The following is an 18,791-nucleotide window of genomic DNA, read 5'->3' as shown; positions in this document are numbered from 1 at the left end:
ACATTGTGTACCTTGATCATGAAATGAAATTGACAACCCGTCAATCAAATTTATACGGTCATTGTGTACAGTTTCTCGTTTTAGTTTTTTTGTTTTTTCCGAATAGAGATCGGAATCAGAATCAGATTCGTGTGGTCTTTTTAATCGATTGTAATTACTCACAGTTTTCTCATTTAGCACATCGACATGGACATTCGCCGTTGTTATTAGCTGGTTTACTACTGACGTCGCCATTACTGATTGCACATACGATCCTGCCGATTTTGAATTTAGTGGGTCGAATTCTGTTATGTCAAATCCCTGCATTTCACAGTATCAATGTTGTATTTGACCTTTAGTGACTCATTAGTATAATTTTCAATGGTTTTGATCCACAGAAATCACAAAATTCACATAAAATTCAGAAATATTAGATTTTTATTTTCTCTTTGAGAAAAAGACGACCATTCCTTTGCTTGCATTGTTTACAATTTATATTTGCACCTTTCACATGTATACGATAAATTGTTAGTGATATTTACTCCAGGGAATTTTAATATTATTTAAATAATTTACATTTATTAACATTCTAATTAATGATATATAAAATTTGACAGAATAATCGTATCTTTCTACCATTATTTAAAACTTTATTGTTCTTAGTCTTTATGGCCCTATTATGCATGATTATCTTGTCCATTTATTTTCAATTATTATTATTGATTGATGGTAATCACTTCAGTAAAATGATCCAGTATATTTACCAACTTATTGAGGATCAATTAATTTTTATCTATCATATAGTGTCCATTAAGCATTGACAATATAAACATTTGAGAACGACTTTTGCATTTTAATAGCGCAATGGATTGTACCGATATGACTTTGAAATGTAACTTATTGTCTCTTTTCTTTATTTTTCGGAGATGTTGGGACTTATCACAGAATAATTTTTGCAAAACTCTTTGGTCTCGTACTTGAAGGTATGTTTATTTATTCCAACGTGTGCTCATAAACTCTACTTATTAATGTGCCGAAAAAAGATAAAAGCACATATGTTTTTAAAACATAATATTTGAAAGGTTTCATTCTTGTTTTCTTTAAGCTAATTTCTTGTTTTCAGATTATAAAAGATTTTTTTTTTAGTTAGATTTACTGTAGGAAATATCTCTAAGTACACATACAAAATCACCACTAAAGCTCGCCACTTTGAACCACAGAGAGAGGTTACAAGAGTCATAGTCAACTTGAACCACCTATGAGGGACTGTTGAATGATTGCATAGACTAGAAAAATCAGAAATGTATAAGTATATAAAGTCATGTTTAGTCAAATTATCTCAAAAATCAAAGAGATCAAATTAAACTGGTTTCACATCTATTAATTTAGTTCATATACAAAAATACTAGACTATTAGAAGAAAACAGTTCTGATTTACAGAATATATTAAATGCTTTCTCAAGATAGTGTAAAGAAAAATGACATCTGATGGTCAATGTGGAAAAACACCAAAAAAAAATATGGGGGGAAGAATTCCACATAATTCGAAATTTCATTAATGATGACGAAGTTGAAACTTTTTACAGAAAAATATCTATATGAACAAGGTGCGAAAGCAATGTGCCTCGTCAAATGTAGACAAAACGATATACCAATTTAGATAAAGCAGTATCATTCTAGTTCTTCTATATTTTTCAGAAATTTTGGGTTTTGAAAAACTTGATTTTTTGGAACGTATCCATCTCTGACTAAAACGTTTTACATTTTAAAACAAAGCACATCCGATTTTATTATTTATGCAAAATTAGACAAAGGAAGGTGAAAGATACCAAATGGACATTCAAACTTATAGATCAAAAATAAACTAACAACGCGCCATGGCGAAAAAATAAAAGGACCAAAAAAACAAACAACCGTATATAACACAAACACATCACAGAAAACTAAAGACTGAGCAAAACGAATATGCGATATGTTTAAAGGCAAAAGTTAATTGTAGGGATGATTATTCATGTATGCTGAAAGTAAACAAAATTGTCTGCTATACAAACTTTTATTCATTAACTTTACTATTTATAGATTTCAAAATAACATGATAGTTTATATAAAAAATAATATATTGACATTTGTGCGGCGAAAGAGTGTGCCTTCTTTTTGACTCAAAAGACATTATTGACGAGTACCACTATATAATGACTTGTGAAACTCCAAGCAGATACACTTTTTTTGGGGGAAAATCCAAATACATACAAAGTTAACGATTTATTAAATTCTACAAATACTATACAATTACAAAAAGTGTGTTTTTTTTTTAAATCATCAATTTGAAAGACATATACATGTAGCCCTCCTTGGTAAGCTAAATAAAGGAGTTTTTTTGGAATTTTAGATTTATATTCTCTTTCGTCATTAAGGAATAGTTAGTGTCTTTTGACTATGAAAAATCAGTATAAGCAGTTTTTCTGGCATCATTACCTTCATTGGTCACTGAGACCTGTTACCAATGCAGGTTTATTCGTTTTGTATGAAGTACAAAGCACTACATGAAGCTATCAATCAATCATAATTACTGATACTGATACAAGATGTATTTAGGGTACTATTACTCACACTTGTCATGTAACAATTAGTTTGTTCTTATAAAACTTCTATATTTTGCAAGTTAACAGCTTTTGAAATGAACTCTACATTACTCAGAATTTGACACAAAAACCTAATTTTACAGAAAGTATATGCATATTTTGTACCAGTCAAAATATTGTGCCACATGCGGAGCACGTTCTGTTTACACTTCCGGAGATCCCCTCCGATCTTTTGTTGAGTTTCGTTTTGCCCATTTTTTACTTTTACTATGTTTTATTTTGTAGACTGTTGTTTTTCTTTAGGTCGTTTTGTTTCGTTTATTTTTTACATGGCGTTGTCTTTTTTTTTTTTAGACTTCTGAGTTTGAATATTACTTTGGTATCATCCGCCTCTCTTTTGTATAACTTTTATAATTTCATATACACTTATTGAAAAAAAGGCTATATTATTTACAGATCAAGTGTTATTTCATATTGGACTGTGAATAAAATATTGGATGACTATTACTCTACCGACATACTTCTAGCTGCAGACACCAACTTAACAGCGATAGACTGTGGTCGACAATGTTCACGACAGACATCGTATCAATCAATGTTTTACTCATAATCAGATCAAACGTATGTACTGAACTCAGTTAAATATTACGGAAGTTAGGTAATATGAAAAAGGTAAGTTGTTGATAAAAATACACAGTTATATGCTAAACATAATAATTTTACCATATAACAATTTGACTTATAACTCCTTTAGCCATGATAGCATAGACAAGAGTCAGCAGATTTGGGGATTTACCCTCAACCAATGAAGATAGGGGAAAAACTATATATATGCTTATATCCCATTTCCCTACAACCAAAATTGTTAAACAAGTAGGCTAAAATATCAATGTAGTAATTAGCTTTATTAACCTTGAAAAATCGTGAAATCCATAAAATCCATTAGTTGTTCTGAATTAACGTAAGTTTTTTTGTGATTCATAATGGATAATTAATAATGTTTTTTATTAGTTGTAATTGGCTCTCTGTAACTGCGCGGACTCTTATATCGGTGCTTTGTTTCCATTGTTTTTTTATATTACTTGTTTTTTTTTGTGATTCGTACCAAACATTTGAGTAAAGCAAATTGCAACTAATTTTTACCGTATGTTCTTATGTTGTGCTGTTACACCACTGTCCCAGTTTAGGGGGGAAGCACTCCACAAACATGTTTAACCCCGCTACATTCTTTATGCGCCTCTAAAGTGAAGAGCCTTTGGTTCAGTGGTTGTCGTTTGTTCATGCCTGTCATACATTGTATTTGTTATAAATTAGACCGTTAGATTTACTTGAACTCTAGTTGATAGTTGTCTGACTGCAATCATACCACATCATCTTATTTTTCGTTTTTATTAAAGAGCCAGATAAAATTTCATTGAACCAGCATAGCCCTTTTCCCCCTAAGAATAAAGGCAAGAGTAGTATATCGCTATTCGAAATTCATAAATCGATTGAGAAAAACACAAATCCGGGTTACAAACTAAAACTGAGGGAAACACATCAAATATTTAGAGGAGAACAACGACACAACAGAAACTCAACACTAAAATGCAACACACACAGAAACGACACACAAACACAGAAACGACAAACACAGAAACGACACACACAGAAAAGACCCGAATTAAGTCAGGTAGTCCAGTCATTTGTTTATCAATAATCACGATACATTACCATATGATTAAAGGATCACTTTCAAATATTTTGATAAAAATGAATAAGCGATCTGTCTCGATTATCAAGAAGCGGTACCCCATCTTTAAAGATCAAAAATATCAAAATCATAAAAATATTCCATTTTTCAAAAAAATTGTGATTACACTACTACAAAAAAATTTTAACAACCATTTAAAACAGTAAATTAAGTAAAGAACGACATTGTTCAGAAAAAAAATTTTGTCTGTATATTATGAGAAATTCCATGGATATTTACATTTCTTTTTTCATTAAAATGTTGATTGTTATCATTTATTCATCTTGTAAGTTAGCTTTGTTTCCGTTTTCATTATTCAAATATATATTCATTTTTTCCTACGTTTATCCTTTGATACATTTTTTTCACTTTTGTTTTCTTTGATTGACACTTTAAATAAAAAAGAATTTAGTCGTTTCCTCTGTAAATGAACAATATATTTACTTAATTCTCGAATATGTATCAACCGATTAAAGGCATTAAACAAAATCCTAATGTAAAAGTTAAAAATGTATCGAGGGCTTTAAAGCTACAAAAGCTACAATCGGCTTAAAGTACAGTTCCTCTGTCGACGTTTTGCTGACAAGGATCTGACAACAGTCCGTTCTACTCCCTGTTCTGGTAATAATTACATCGGCCAATGAAATTTCAGCTTTCGAAGTTTTGAAGGTGTGTAACATACGATAGTACCATAAGATTCGGAAGGGTAATTAAAACAGAAAGTCGAACGCAGATCCTTGTAAGGGAAGCGTGGACACATAACTTGTATATCAACCAAATTGTGAAAGTGGTAAAGACATATCCATACATATAGCACCAGCTTTTTACATGCCATGAATAGCAGGATGGGTACCACTAGTGCAGTAGGATCTTCCTATCTTCCCAGAGCACAAGATTTGTGCTGGGGTTTATTTTCCTCAATGTTTTACTGTGATGAGTTTTGTCGCCTGTTGTTTGTTTTTTTTTTCTTTTGCCATGGTGTTGTCTGTTTGTCTGTCTGTTTGTCTGTCTTTAAATTATATTTTTAATGTTACATTTGGTATATTCGTTCTTGCTATACTCATAGGGGATAACTTGTACTGTAGCCTTTTTCTTCACTGACTAAATATTTTGACTGTAAAGCGGAAAAAAGCAACATAGTATTCACCTTTTATAGCGGTAGTGTAATGAACCTTTACCCCCAATTCATCTATTCCCTTCCCCACCTATAAATCAGAGCATCTACTCGCCTTGGTATGTTGTCAATGTACACAGCTCATCTTACCTTCTTTTCTTAATCAAGTTGCATTTTTTTGCATTCTTTAATTACATTTTTCTTATGTATACGATACATTGTAAGTATTGTTTACTCCAGTGATTTTAATATTGAATATACATTCAACAATGACTAAATTCCAGGACTTGGAAACTTCGTACTTTATTTACCCTTTTTATTTTTTTTTTTATTCGAGCGTCAGTGTTGTAGATGAAACGTACGTTTGGCGTACATAATTTTGATCCTAGTATCTATTATTACAATCTGTTTATATAACTGAAATATTTCGAACTGCTAAGATTTTCTATCCCATGAATAAATTACCTTAGCTGTATTTGGCTAACCTTTCGGAATTTTGGGTCCTCAAAGTTCTTCAACTTCGTACTTTATTCGGCCTTTTTAATTTTATCATTCGAGCGTCACTGATGAGACTTTTGTAGACGAAACGCGCGTCTGGCGTACAAACTTTTAACCCTGGTATCTATGATGAGTTTTTACACTAACCTAAAATTGACCTATTAATCTTTCTAAAATTAATTAAACTTTATTGTTCTAAGTATTTATGGCCCGATTATGCATGAATACTTTTTCCATTTATTTCTGTTTATTTCATTTGTTGTTGATCATCACTTTAGTAAAATCATCCGATATATTTACCAAATGTTTATTTAGGACCAATCAATTTTTGCCTATTTCATAGTGTCCATTAAGCATTGACAATAGATTCTAATTTCCTGCAACCACAATTGATTTCAATATCATCATTATAAAACAAGTTTTGCATTTTAATAACAACATAACGTTACCGTTTAATGCTCTTATGTTTACTCAATGGTTTTTTCGATATAACAATTTTTTTTCGATACATTAACTTTTAAATGTATTTTTTTGTTTTTTCCTTAATTGTTCAGAGATGTCGGACTTATCACAGATTTTAATTTTTGCGAAACTCTTTGGCTTCATTTTTGGAGGTATGTAAATTAATTTTAACTTATGCTTTTATAGTCTACTTACTAATGTGCTGAAATTGATAAATGCACTTAAGAAAATAAATATCTATAACGTGTTTCTTGTTTCTCGTTTATTGATGAAAATAAAAGATAAATTGGAAGATGAAGATGCACTGGAGAAAATATCCAAAGTACATATACAATCAAGTAAATAAAACTTACTGCTAAAGCTCGCCGTTTGGTCGTTCAGACGGTCATACACTTGAACTTTAGAGAGTGGTTACGACAGCCATCGTCCACTTTAATCACACATTTATAAGTGTATTAAGTCATATATAATTCATGAAATTGAGATATCAGTGGTTTCCCATACAAAACTGGCGTTCGACGGAAAAAAACCTATATCTGTTGACTTATTTCCCGTTCATCTAAATGTCTTCAAATTAATTTGGAGGGATCAAGTTAATTTGACTGGTTTTACATCTTTTAGTTTAGATAAGGAAAATGAGCTTACGATTAACTTAACATATTTGTATATCATAAACATTTTTAACCCCGCCACAGTATGTAATTCAGTGGTCGTCGTTTGTTGGTGTATATCATATTTGTTTTTCGCTTATTGTTTTGTACATCAATCAAGCCCTTTGTTTTCTCGCTTGAATTGTTTTACATTTGTCATTTTGGGGCCTTTTATACCTCACGGTATGGGTTTTGCTCATTTTTGAAGGCTGTACGGTGACTTATAGTTGTTAACGTCCAAGTCATTTTCAATAAGTATTAGACAGATATAAAGTGTTGTAGCAAAGTTTTTTTTTCTAATTTATCAAATATTTTTCAAAGAAACACCACTTTAGCCTCCGTCTATATTTTATTTTCAGATCCAGTATATTTTACTGTGAATAAAATATTGGATGACTATTACTCAACCGACAAACTTCTAGCTTCAGTCAACACCTTAACAGCGATAGACTGTGGACGACAATGTTCACGACAGACATCGTGTCAATCTATGTTTTACTCAGTATCAGATCAGTCTTGTTTACTGAATTCAGTTAAATATACATCGGGAAGTATTAATAAACCGGGAGTAAGGTACTACGAAAAAGGTGAGTTATTGGCAAAGTACAAATAATGTGCTAGACACCTTAGACCATAGGTCGAGAACGTAATTAACCATGAGGAATTGTACAGTGATCAACCCATACCATATTGTAAGGTATAAAAAGCCCCGGTATGATAACATTTGAATTAAACAATTTAAAGAGAAAAAACGGCCTAATTATACTTATAACAAATAACATATACACTAACCAACGACAACAACTGAACTGACTTTTGACAGGCACATGTTTTTTAAACGCTAACCCTTTTTGTGCAAAGGGACAATGTATTATATTGTCGTAAGGATCGGTCAACTTTATCTGGTTATTGAAAAACACTGATTTCTATCTTTCTGGTCCTTTTTAAAAAAAACGACTGGACAGCAATTCAGTGACAAAGGTATGTAGAAGAAATTATGAGGTGAAAATCAAATCTTCAACAGCAAACAGGTGTCTTTAAAAGATGTCATGATCTAAATTGCCGTGAGTCTAAAAAGTTGTGAATAATTTAACAGATATTTTCAAAGATCAATCGTCACTATGCAATATCTTGATATAATTGGAACTGGTACATTCAATCAATTGCCAATTACCTCGAGCTATTTTTTTTTTTTTTTTGCTTATTCTTGTAAAGCCTCCAAGATATTTAGATCTTAAAATATAACATAGACATTTGTCAAATTGTTTGGGACCATATGTTGACATTCACCCTAATCTGATTAAAATACAGATCCTGTGTTCAAGTTTTGCTAACAAGGATCTGAAAACGCTCTTTTCTACTTTCTGTTTCAAAGAACTTTCGGGATTTCACCGGTTTTGTTGCATTCATATACGCCTTAAAAACTTTGAATGCTAGAATTTCATCGACTGATGAATAAATTATCAGAACAATAAGTAGAATGGATTTTTCATAAATGTATATATATTATATTGTGCAACGACACTAATATAAGAAAGTAATATACTTGTACGAACAAGATGTAATAAAAGATGTTTATGTGTAATAAGCTCACTAGTGCAGGCACATTTCAAAGTATAATAATTGATTAAATCTGAAATCCTGCACCTCATAAAACAAAACAAAACAAAACAACATTTATTACTTTAATGAGTGGCTGCGCAATTATTCATCCCAAAATGTCAATGTGTAGTTCTTCTGATAAATATGTATAAAATAATTTTGATTTGAATGAACTTCATTTCGTTCTTTATCCAGAAACTTCCCGGGAAAGTTAATACTGTGTTTGCGTTTTGACTCTTAGTGTGTATTATCATTTTTAATTTTGTTCTCATTCTATATTTTGTGATTACTTTCGTTCTTCAAGGTAATGATGTTTTAATCGATTTCAGTTCTAGTTAATTTGATTTCTATATTGTGCAATTTTGTATATTTATTTATACCACTGTCCCAAAATCTACGTTTAGAGGAAGGGTTTTCAGACAAAATTCGCTAAGAATGAATGTAAAGAAACATGCAACATGTGATTGACTTTTATTAGTTGCGGAATATTCTACCACATCTTTACAAGTGACCCTAGTTTAAGGAAAAAGATAATTTGCATACTTCTAATGGCCCCGATTGAATTGAAGCATGCAGGATCAAATAGTGATAATAAGGCGTATTTTGAAAGTCTTCTATGGAATATAACAATTATCGAAGATCTCAAAGTGAACATTTAAAAGAAAACCTACGAAAAGAGTTGAATTATTGCTTCTTCGGTTAACGTTATATCTTTTAAAAATCCATATAGATGTAATACACTCCTAACTACTAAGCACTGTGTATATTTGTACTTTAGCAGGATCTACTGATCCAGAAATAGATTCTGCAGTAACTACCGCGACAGGTAGGTTTATTTACACTCTTATTTAATAGTAATTAAGGAAATGATAGAAGTAGTTATATTGGAGGAAATGGGAGGGTCAAGATGTGTGTCTTGTTCCAAGTAATTCGTTAGTGATCTTTATTTATTGATAGAAAAGGGAAACATTTAAAACATTCTAAAAGAAAAACGACAATGTTCTTTTTGTGAATAAAATGACGGATGAATCTCATTTTCTATATATTGTAAAAAAAAATAGTTATATCGCAACACACTCACAACATGGAACTGTAGTGTAGATGAAAATAGCATTTTATTCATTTCGTACGTCCGAAGCACTTTCCTGGATTTACCTTCACCGGGAACACTCAAAACCCAGGAATATATTACCTTAGCTGTAGTAGGCAAAACCTTTCGGAATTTTTTGCTCTCAATGGTCTTCAGCTTCGTACTTTATTTGGCCTTTTAACTATTTTGATTCAAGACGAATTGATGAGTGTTTTGTAGACGAAACGCGCGTCTTGTGTACAAAATTAAAAGGCTGGGGTCTTTGGAGAGTTTTTTTTTACCCAAACTTTTGAAAGCCAAGGATTTTTAAAACCTAAACACGTGAAAAACTTTATGAGCGAAAGGGACCTAAAATAAGCCAAATTCATCTAAGGTTAACTTTGCCACAGGGAGTTTGAACCTAAGTTTCTTAATGATGTCTTAATATTTCCAATGGAGAATTTAAGAACAGTTTGTTAAAAATCTTGTCAGTACTGAAGTGCTGAATACTGATCATGAGTTGATGATACCTGCGGGAACTAACAGTTCACCAGCATTGGTATTAGGTGTTGCTGTGTCCGTGTTGCTCAGTCTTCAGTTTTCTATGCTGTGTTTTGTGTACTGTTGTTTGTCCGTGTGTCTTTTTCTTTTATAGCCATGTCGTTGTCAGTTAATTTTCGACTTATGAGTTTGAATGTCCCTTTAGTATCTTTCACCTATCTTTTGCAGCAAGCATTAAATGGTGCATTGCAGCACGCTGGCAGAAGGGCTCAAGAATAATAGAATCTATGTGTGTTGCATGTTTGCTGCAAATGTGTTGCCAGCTTGCTGCAAATGATTTTCCATGCAAATAAGTGTTTGCTGCGATGATCAAAGTAAAAAAAATGAACGTGTTTTCTAATTTTATGATAAGGTTTATAGTATTAAAGTATCAATTATTTAAAATCTAATCAATTATACCTGAAATCGAAGATTATAGACTTAATCTACATTTACAAAAATGTTAATTACAAGTATGTTTGTGTTCCTAACGGTTAAGTCACTCGCAAAAATGAGATATTGAGTACGGAGAGGGACTGAATAATTCTGCATGACTGACTCCATAACCAAGGTTACTGTGCATTTGCGAAATACTGAAAATTTTAATTGAACGATTTTGTATTCAGTATACTAGATTCTTATATTGACTTTTCTACTGTAATGAAGCTCCGAATTGATCAACGGTATTTATACATGTATCAGCATCATATTTCAAGGGAATAAGAGCGCCTTAGGAATAAACTCATACAGTATACATTTTCGAAGATTAGTTTTTTTTAGTTTCAGGACCTTTCATCACCAACCAAATAATAACAACAGTGAAAGCTGACGGATCAACTGATGCAGGTAATGTTTAATGTATAAATGTAAAATACAATTTTTCTGCATTTCAACCAACTGGTTAGTGTTGTGTTAACATGCTCGCATCTACTGTGGAAGGGTTCAATCTCTGCCGGGTCTTATTAGACTAAACCAAGCACAAAGACTTTAAAACTGGTATCTAGTCCTGCTTTTCCCGTAAGTATGTGTTACATTGTGAGCTTTCAAAACCGGCTCCGTGTGTTGGTTCATGACAAAGCAGGTTTCATATTCATATCAAATTAAAGTGTAAGTGCCCGAATAACATTAACGGTACAAATTTCTACACCAGGTGCGCATTTCGACAATAAATGGCTCTTCAGTGATGCTCGAGGCCAAATATTTGAAAATCCGGCCTGGCGCCCACAAGGTGAAGGAATACATAATGTTTGTTAAAATTTAATATGAATTTAACTCTTTGTCCACATAACTCGTCCTGCAATATTAAGATCTAATTTGTAGATTGATTATGCGCATACGGACTGATGTCTCGTTGAACCAAATGAATTTGTACAAAGATATGTATACTTGGTGCTCTTTACATCAAGCCAACTTTACCCGCAATTTTCCGGATAGAAGATATAAATAAAAGATTATTGAATATTTGAAAACTTTCTTTCGACGTGCATGAATTATCAAGTGAATTTTTTTTTTTATATAAAATTTGCAATATAATACACTGTTTGTCCACTTAAAACCTACAATTTGCATAATATTGAGAACCAATGCACAGGATGACAAACAAACAATAGAAGATAGTTTACAACAAGACATATTTGTATATGCTTTATCATATAGCTCCGCCTTAATCGATCTAAGCGAATACGATAAAATATTGTCCTTTTCACAATAAACTTCATGTGGTATATATTTTGAAGATTTTTTTTTATTTAGTTCCAGAACTTACCATCACAAATCAAATAACAACAATGAAAGCTGACGTATCCACTTTTGCAGGTACTGATATTTTAAATCATACAAAAAAAATAAAAACAGCACGTTAAAACTTACATACATCCGAAGCGCTTTTCTGGATTTATCTTCATCACAATTTGAACTTTGTTTACAGTTCTGTTTTAGCTCACCTGGCCCGAAGGACCATTGTGATTGTTTGCCTTTACTTGGCGTCCGTTGTCGTCTGTTAACATTTACAAGGATCATCTTTAAAAAAAATGTGTCCAATGACCTCGCCTACCGACAAACATGACCGACATGGCTAAAATAGAACATAGGGGTATAAAGCAATGTTTGCCTTTTATTTTGAAAACCTCTATAGACATAGAAAATCTGACAGGGCTAAAATGTTAAGAAAGATGAGATATACATTTTGTCTTAAACATCAAAACTTTCAGACGACTTCTAATAATAGTTATTGCCATTAAACGACAAGTTTTACCAATTTTTGCTTTTAATTTTGAAAATTATAATAAATAGACAGAAACTTTCACAAATGATCAGTAAGACAAGATCTACAAATAAGTCAACAAAACCGAAATCGTAAGTCGACTCCTTACCGAAGTGATTGCCCTTTAATGACGATTTTTTTCCATTTTTTTTTTTTTTTCATTTTTTTTTTGCAGTCTTGCTTATCATCTTGAAAACTGTAATAGATAAATAGAAACTGATCAGCTAGACAAGATCTACAAATAAGCCATCATGGCTTAAATCTTCAGTCAACTCATTATTGGAAGTATTGCCCTGTAATGCGGTATACTACTGTTGCCTTTATTTATTTACCATTTTTGCGTTTTTTCCTATCATCTTGAAAACTAAAAAAGATAAATAGAACTTAAAAAAAAATTGATCAGATCTACAAATACGTCAATATGACTGAAAATGTCATTTAACTCTTTATAAGGGTATTTCCCTTTAATAATAAATTTTACTAGAATTGTTACATTGTTGAGGATGTAGGTGAGCGACACAAGCTCTTTTAGAGCCTCTTATTTGTATTATATTTCTATACCAAAGAAAATCGGATGAATTATGTCATTTTTAATACTGACCTTTTTTTTAATCTTGGGATTAATATCAACAGTTGCTTAAATCACTGAAACACGAGAAGTATATTTTATTATTTTATATACCTGTAGAACTTTTTAAATCGATTAACCGTGGTCGTTGCACCAGGCCACGTTGTTCTGTACTGTTTGTGACACTTCTGTAAACGTAAATTAAGTGTTTGCATTTTGAAATCAATCAAATAAAGACTGTACCATTTCTATAATTATCTAGCATCAGCAGACAAAGTACATGTCCATATTGTAAGGACGGTTGTCCTTGAAGTCTTCAGACGGATTTAAAAAGGTTGCGTTGTGTTTAATTACAAATGTTACATTTACCAAAAATATCTTTTTTTCTGCATAGTAGCCAAATGTGGAGTTTACACTGGTATTATCTTTTATCGATTTTAATACTTGTGAAATTTCCATCTTGCAAAAAAAGATTTGAAAAAATGTTAAGGTTCTGCTCCGAATTACAGGTTTTCCTTAATTTCTTTTTGCTAACTGTTTGGTATTAATTTGGGGAGAAAATTTCTAAAAGTACACTTGGATAGTGAAGATTGTTTTAGTATCTTGTTATCCTCTACTGTCTATACATCTTGTTTGACCGTTCAAAACACACACACAAACATTTTAAAACTTTCCAATCAGGTTTTGTTTTAGAATTGAATATTGAAAGGCGTAAGTAATCATATCTATTTTATTTTAAGCAGTGTCATGTCAAGTCATACCATGCCAAAATCATGGCGACTGTATCAACGATAAATGTCAATGTAAACCGAACTATGCTGGAGATTATTGTCAGAGTAAGTATAAATGCATACTTTAGAGTTACCGTACATTTAGGTATAGAAGATTCATCTTCGGCTAATGGTTCGCTTATATTCTTATGTATATATGACAAATGTATGACAATGGGTCAATATTTTACTATTATGAATTATTTGCATGCTACTTGATGCTGCAAATATTACACACCTTCACATACAAGTGTTGTTTAAAATTGTTGCTGTACATACTACATGTATTTATATTCATCAAGAAAATAAGAGGTAATTCTTGTTGTGATATCACTCTATAATTTATATTTTGCAATCGAGCAAGCATAGTCAAGGTTATTTGTTACATCGTAATTGTTCCTTGTTATTATATGTGTTTTAAAATATAACTTATGCTAAATAATAGTCAATTTTTAATATAGGCCTCATGTTTAGGCCAAAAAAACAAACATTATAAAATAGGGTCGGTCGGGATCTTACTTTATTTCATTTTTTGCGAAATAACAAAATCCGAAAAATTTTCATGTTTTTCTCCGAGTTTGATACCGTTATACACTTCTTTATGCATCCCGTAGTTTGGACATGCCTGTTGATACGTTTATATTTTTCAATAGTTTGATACCGTTATACACTTCTTTATGTATCCTGTAGTTTGGACATGCCTGTTGATACGTTTATATTTTTCAATAGTTTGATAAGTTAAACACTCTATATGCCTCGATCTTATAACAAATGTGATTGAATACTCCAGCCAGAATTAAATTTGTGGTCAAATAAGACGACTCGTAAAGTTTTTTCTTGAATTGTTTTTGGTCATACGTAGAAGTGCCAACCATTGTACACTTTGAAAAAAAAACATTATACACCTTAATAAATGTTTTTATATTTACCATATATGTGTATATTTATTGTTGACAGAGGCGTATTCACTCAGTGGATGTTACCTTATTTCTTTCGCCTTTGAAAAGAACCTTGCCCTTGTTACTCCACTGGCTTGTGTGGAAGAATGTATCGGAATGACATTTGGTTACGCTGGACTTGAGGTAATGTATTCTTTGGATTTATGTACACATCTATTTACATCACTATATATGATATGGTCAAGTCGGGAGCCTCTGGCCTTTGTTTGTCTTGTATGTTTTTAATTTTAGTTTATTTACATGTTTAGGAGTTTAGTATGACGTCCATTTTCACGGAACTAGTACACATTTTTGTTTAGGGACCAATTGAAGTCCGCCTCCGGTTGCGGGATTTTCTCGCTGTGTTGAAGACCCATTGGTGACCTTCGGCTGTGTTTTTTATTCTTTGACCGGGTTGTTGTCTCTTTGACACATTCCCCATTTCCATTCTCTATTTCATAATTATAAATTAACTGTTTACAAAACTTTGAATTTTTGAAATACTAAGGCTTTTCTACCTCAGGAATAGATTACCTTAGCTGTATTTGGCAAAACTTTTAGGAATTTTTGGTCCTCAATGCTCTTCAACTTCGAACTTTATTTGGCATTTTTAACTTTTTTTTATTCGAGCGTCACTGATGAGTCTTTTGTAGACGAAACGCTCATCTGGCGTTAATACAAAATTTCAATCCTGGTATATATGATGAGTTTATTCAGCACATTATATATTGATGGGGAAAATGTTGAAACAAACCTACTAAAATGCAACTATCTTTTAAACTTCGTAAAGGTCAACACCATCTCTTCATCTGGTTTCTGTATAATTTGGTTACGTTTTAAACTCAAATATCCATTGAAATTGCTTGGTTAAGTCAGAATGAAGTTGAATGGAAGAACACATTTCGTTTTCAATTCTAAAATTGACACAATTTTTATATTGACATAATTGATCATATTTATAAACAATTGGAAATGCCACACGTGAACTTGTAACAGCCGAAGACTTCATCTGTTGTCCTTTTGTTTTGTTTTGTTTTGTATTGTTTTGTTGTTTTGTTTTGTTGTTTTGTTTAGTTTTGTTTAGTTTTGTTGTTTTGTTTTGTTTTGTATTGTTTTGGTTTTTTTTTTTTTTTTGGTGGTCGGGTCAAAGCAAAATGGTTGTAATTGGTTTGTTTTAAATCCTACTTTTTTTTATCTCAATTAGATGCATAACAAATTATTTATTGAAGGATTATACAACAATAAGATAGTTAAATGATTTTATGATCTTATATGTCCAATATACCGTTGAAAAATTATCTGAAATGACTTACTTAGATCACTGCGTGCTTGATCAAAATAAAGTGCCTAGTAACCTGTAAGTGTCGCTGACTATTTTCTTTACTTTGAACTTCTTATAATTTGGCAAACACTTAAATTATTGATAGAAATAAGTACTCGGTTAATTTAACGATGTTTCATTTATCAGCTATTTGTAACGATTCCTTTAAAATACCCCAAGGGTGACTGAGGAATAGAAATATCGTCACTAAAGTCTTTTTCTGACCGGCAGTAAAACCCTTGCCAAAGTGAGGCGTCCGTTTGGCTGTGTGGGATGTACAAATACGAAGCCAAGTCCGGTCAAAATGGGAACGTTTATTCCGATGCCTCGTGTAGTGCGAATGCCCTGCTCTCTGCACGTTAAGAACCTTTGCAACAACTCTTTGAGGGGTTTCTATTCAATTAACTCTCATTTTCCAGTGGCAGTCTAAATTGCCACGACCTTTATCCCCGACGGCATCTATGACAGGACCTACCTATTATATTAATTGTAAATTTGTTCCCGTCCTGAACATGCATGAAATATTTGTCACTAAACGTTAATCATCCAACAATCAATCGATCTTTAGAATTAGTTAGTATTCAGGTTATAAAGACAAAACTTCTGCTTTTAATTCGTATTTCTCAATATCCAATGCTTCCAGATACTCAATGTGTATGAAACCTTGATATTTTAGTTCATAATATTTTAGGGTGGAAATAAGTGTTTCTGTGGAACCACTATATCTGGCGGAATTCAGGCATCATCATGTAACATCGACTGTAATGGAGATAGTGCTTATAAATGTGGAGGAGCATTGGAAATGTCTGTATACCATATAGTATGAACACAAATTAATGAATATAATATGTAGCTATATTTATTCACATCAATTTGAATACGAACATGTACTTGTAATATCGATTATTGTATTGATATAAGTTTTCATCGAAGTTATATATGAACTTCATGGTATATTACTAGTATGACGCTTTTATGAAATATGAATGACATCAATAGTATATCTGTGTTAATTATATTTCCATTACACATTTGTAATTATCGCGCTTTGGACGATAGATGACTAAATGCTGAAGATTCCTCCTCACTACTGTAGTTTTTTAAATTCTATTTTCATTTATGTTCATAAACTCATCATAAATACCAGATTTAAACATTTTGTACGGCCGACGCGCGTTTTGTCTAAAAAAGACTCATCAGTTACGCTCGTATCAAAAAAGTTTAAAAGGCCAAACAAAGTACGAAGTTAAAGAGCATTGAGAACCCAAAATTCCGAAAGGTTTGCCAAGTACAGCTTGGTAATCTATTACTGGAGTAGAAAATCCTCAGTATTTCGAAAAACTCAAAGTTTTGTAAACATCTTATTTTTAATTATGACGATATCAATCAAAGGGGCTGACTACAGGGCTGGTGATACCCTCGTGGAGGAAACCTCCACCAATAGTGGCATCGACCCAATGGTTGCAAATAAACTCACCAAAGATACCAGGCTAAACATTTTTGGATGCAACTCGCGCGTTTCGTCTTCAAAAGACTCACCAATGACGCTTGGAGTTACGTTTACTTTATTTTATATGGCAACCCATCATTGAGTATTTCGGCATTGAATTATTCGGCAACTTTCTGTTTCGTATTCACTTTAAAAACAGGTACAACGAAATTGTTCTACAATTAAAGTTAATGAACAAATTGTGATTTATGATGTGTTTTAATAACTTTGTTTTGTTGCTCATCTTTTGGTAACTATAAGATGGTTATGTATTCCGTTGAGTTTGTTGTTAACAGTAATTGATTTAATGTTTTGTGGGTTACAGCTGTTACTAAGTTTGATCTAACCAAGTTTGTGCCTTTCAATACCAGAAAAAGATTATATATTGCATGGCGTGTAATACATGAAATCGTGTGTTCATGGACAGTAGTAAGTTCAGTAATAGAACATCTCCCATTGACTTCAATAACCAATTTCATGAACTAAATTGATACCTAGTGTACCTTAAGATATCAGAAGCTTTCATATATAAATCATTTTAGTATAATGGTAGCTCTATCTTTGGCAACAATAAAAAGAATATGGCCGTTCGGCATTTTTGGGCCATTCACATGGCTTTTGTTTTATAAACACTAGATTCGTACTAAATTCCTACGCTGACCCCAATTACTTTTCAATCCTGTAGTAAAAAATATAGGTGCATTCAGCATTCATTTTTTTTTCTTTTTTCAAACAAAGTTTATTGTAAGAAGGTATTAAACAGAACACTTAAGACCATTGTATAGTCTGCAAAATTCTGACTTCAAGATTTCTTTAAATTCCGTATAATTAACAGTTAATAATAATTAATAGATAATAGCTCATTTCCGATACATGGATATAAAATATGTAATTTTTGAACATATTTCGTTCAATAACCCTATTATAACTTTGTACTTTGTCTATAGAGTGTCTATATGCCATTTTTTGTTTTTCTTTGTTGCAAAAGATATTTGTTTTTATAGTGATTAAGATTATATGACAATGTTGACTGCTGTTCCCCAATTTTTGACATTTTTACCTATAATGTCTGTTTGTTTTGCTCACACATTGTTGTCAATATAATGGAATTCTATATGACTGTCATACTAGTGAGATGTTTAGCTAGCTATAAAACCAGATTTAATCCAATATTTTCTACATAAGGAAATGACTGTACCAAGTGAGGAGTATGG

General features: G+C 31.9%; 1 protein-coding gene across 1 annotated transcript; it reads left to right on the top strand.

The window, feature by feature from the left end:
• Window positions 1-9,401: 9,401 nt before the first annotated feature.
• Window positions 9,402-17,727, top strand: LOC127699260 (WSC domain-containing protein 2-like). The gene is made up of 6 exons (XM_052203013.1): window positions 9,402-9,445; window positions 11,009-11,074; window positions 11,981-12,043; window positions 13,800-13,895; window positions 14,787-14,911; window positions 16,780-17,727. Exons 3-6 carry the CDS (start codon window positions 12,016-12,018, stop codon window positions 16,912-16,914), a joined length of 384 nt encoding a protein of 127 aa, XP_052058973.1. The 5' UTR covers window positions 9,402-9,445; window positions 11,009-11,074; window positions 11,981-12,015; the 3' UTR covers window positions 16,915-17,727.
• Window positions 17,728-18,791: the final 1,064 nt, after the last annotated feature.

This window comes from Mytilus californianus, unplaced genomic scaffold (assembly GCF_021869535.1).
Source record: "Mytilus californianus isolate M0D057914Y unplaced genomic scaffold, xbMytCali1.0.p SCAF_4, whole genome shotgun sequence".
Taxonomy (NCBI): Eukaryota; Metazoa; Mollusca; class Bivalvia; order Mytilida; family Mytilidae; genus Mytilus; species Mytilus californianus.
This window is presented reverse-complemented; position numbering and strand designations above follow the sequence as displayed.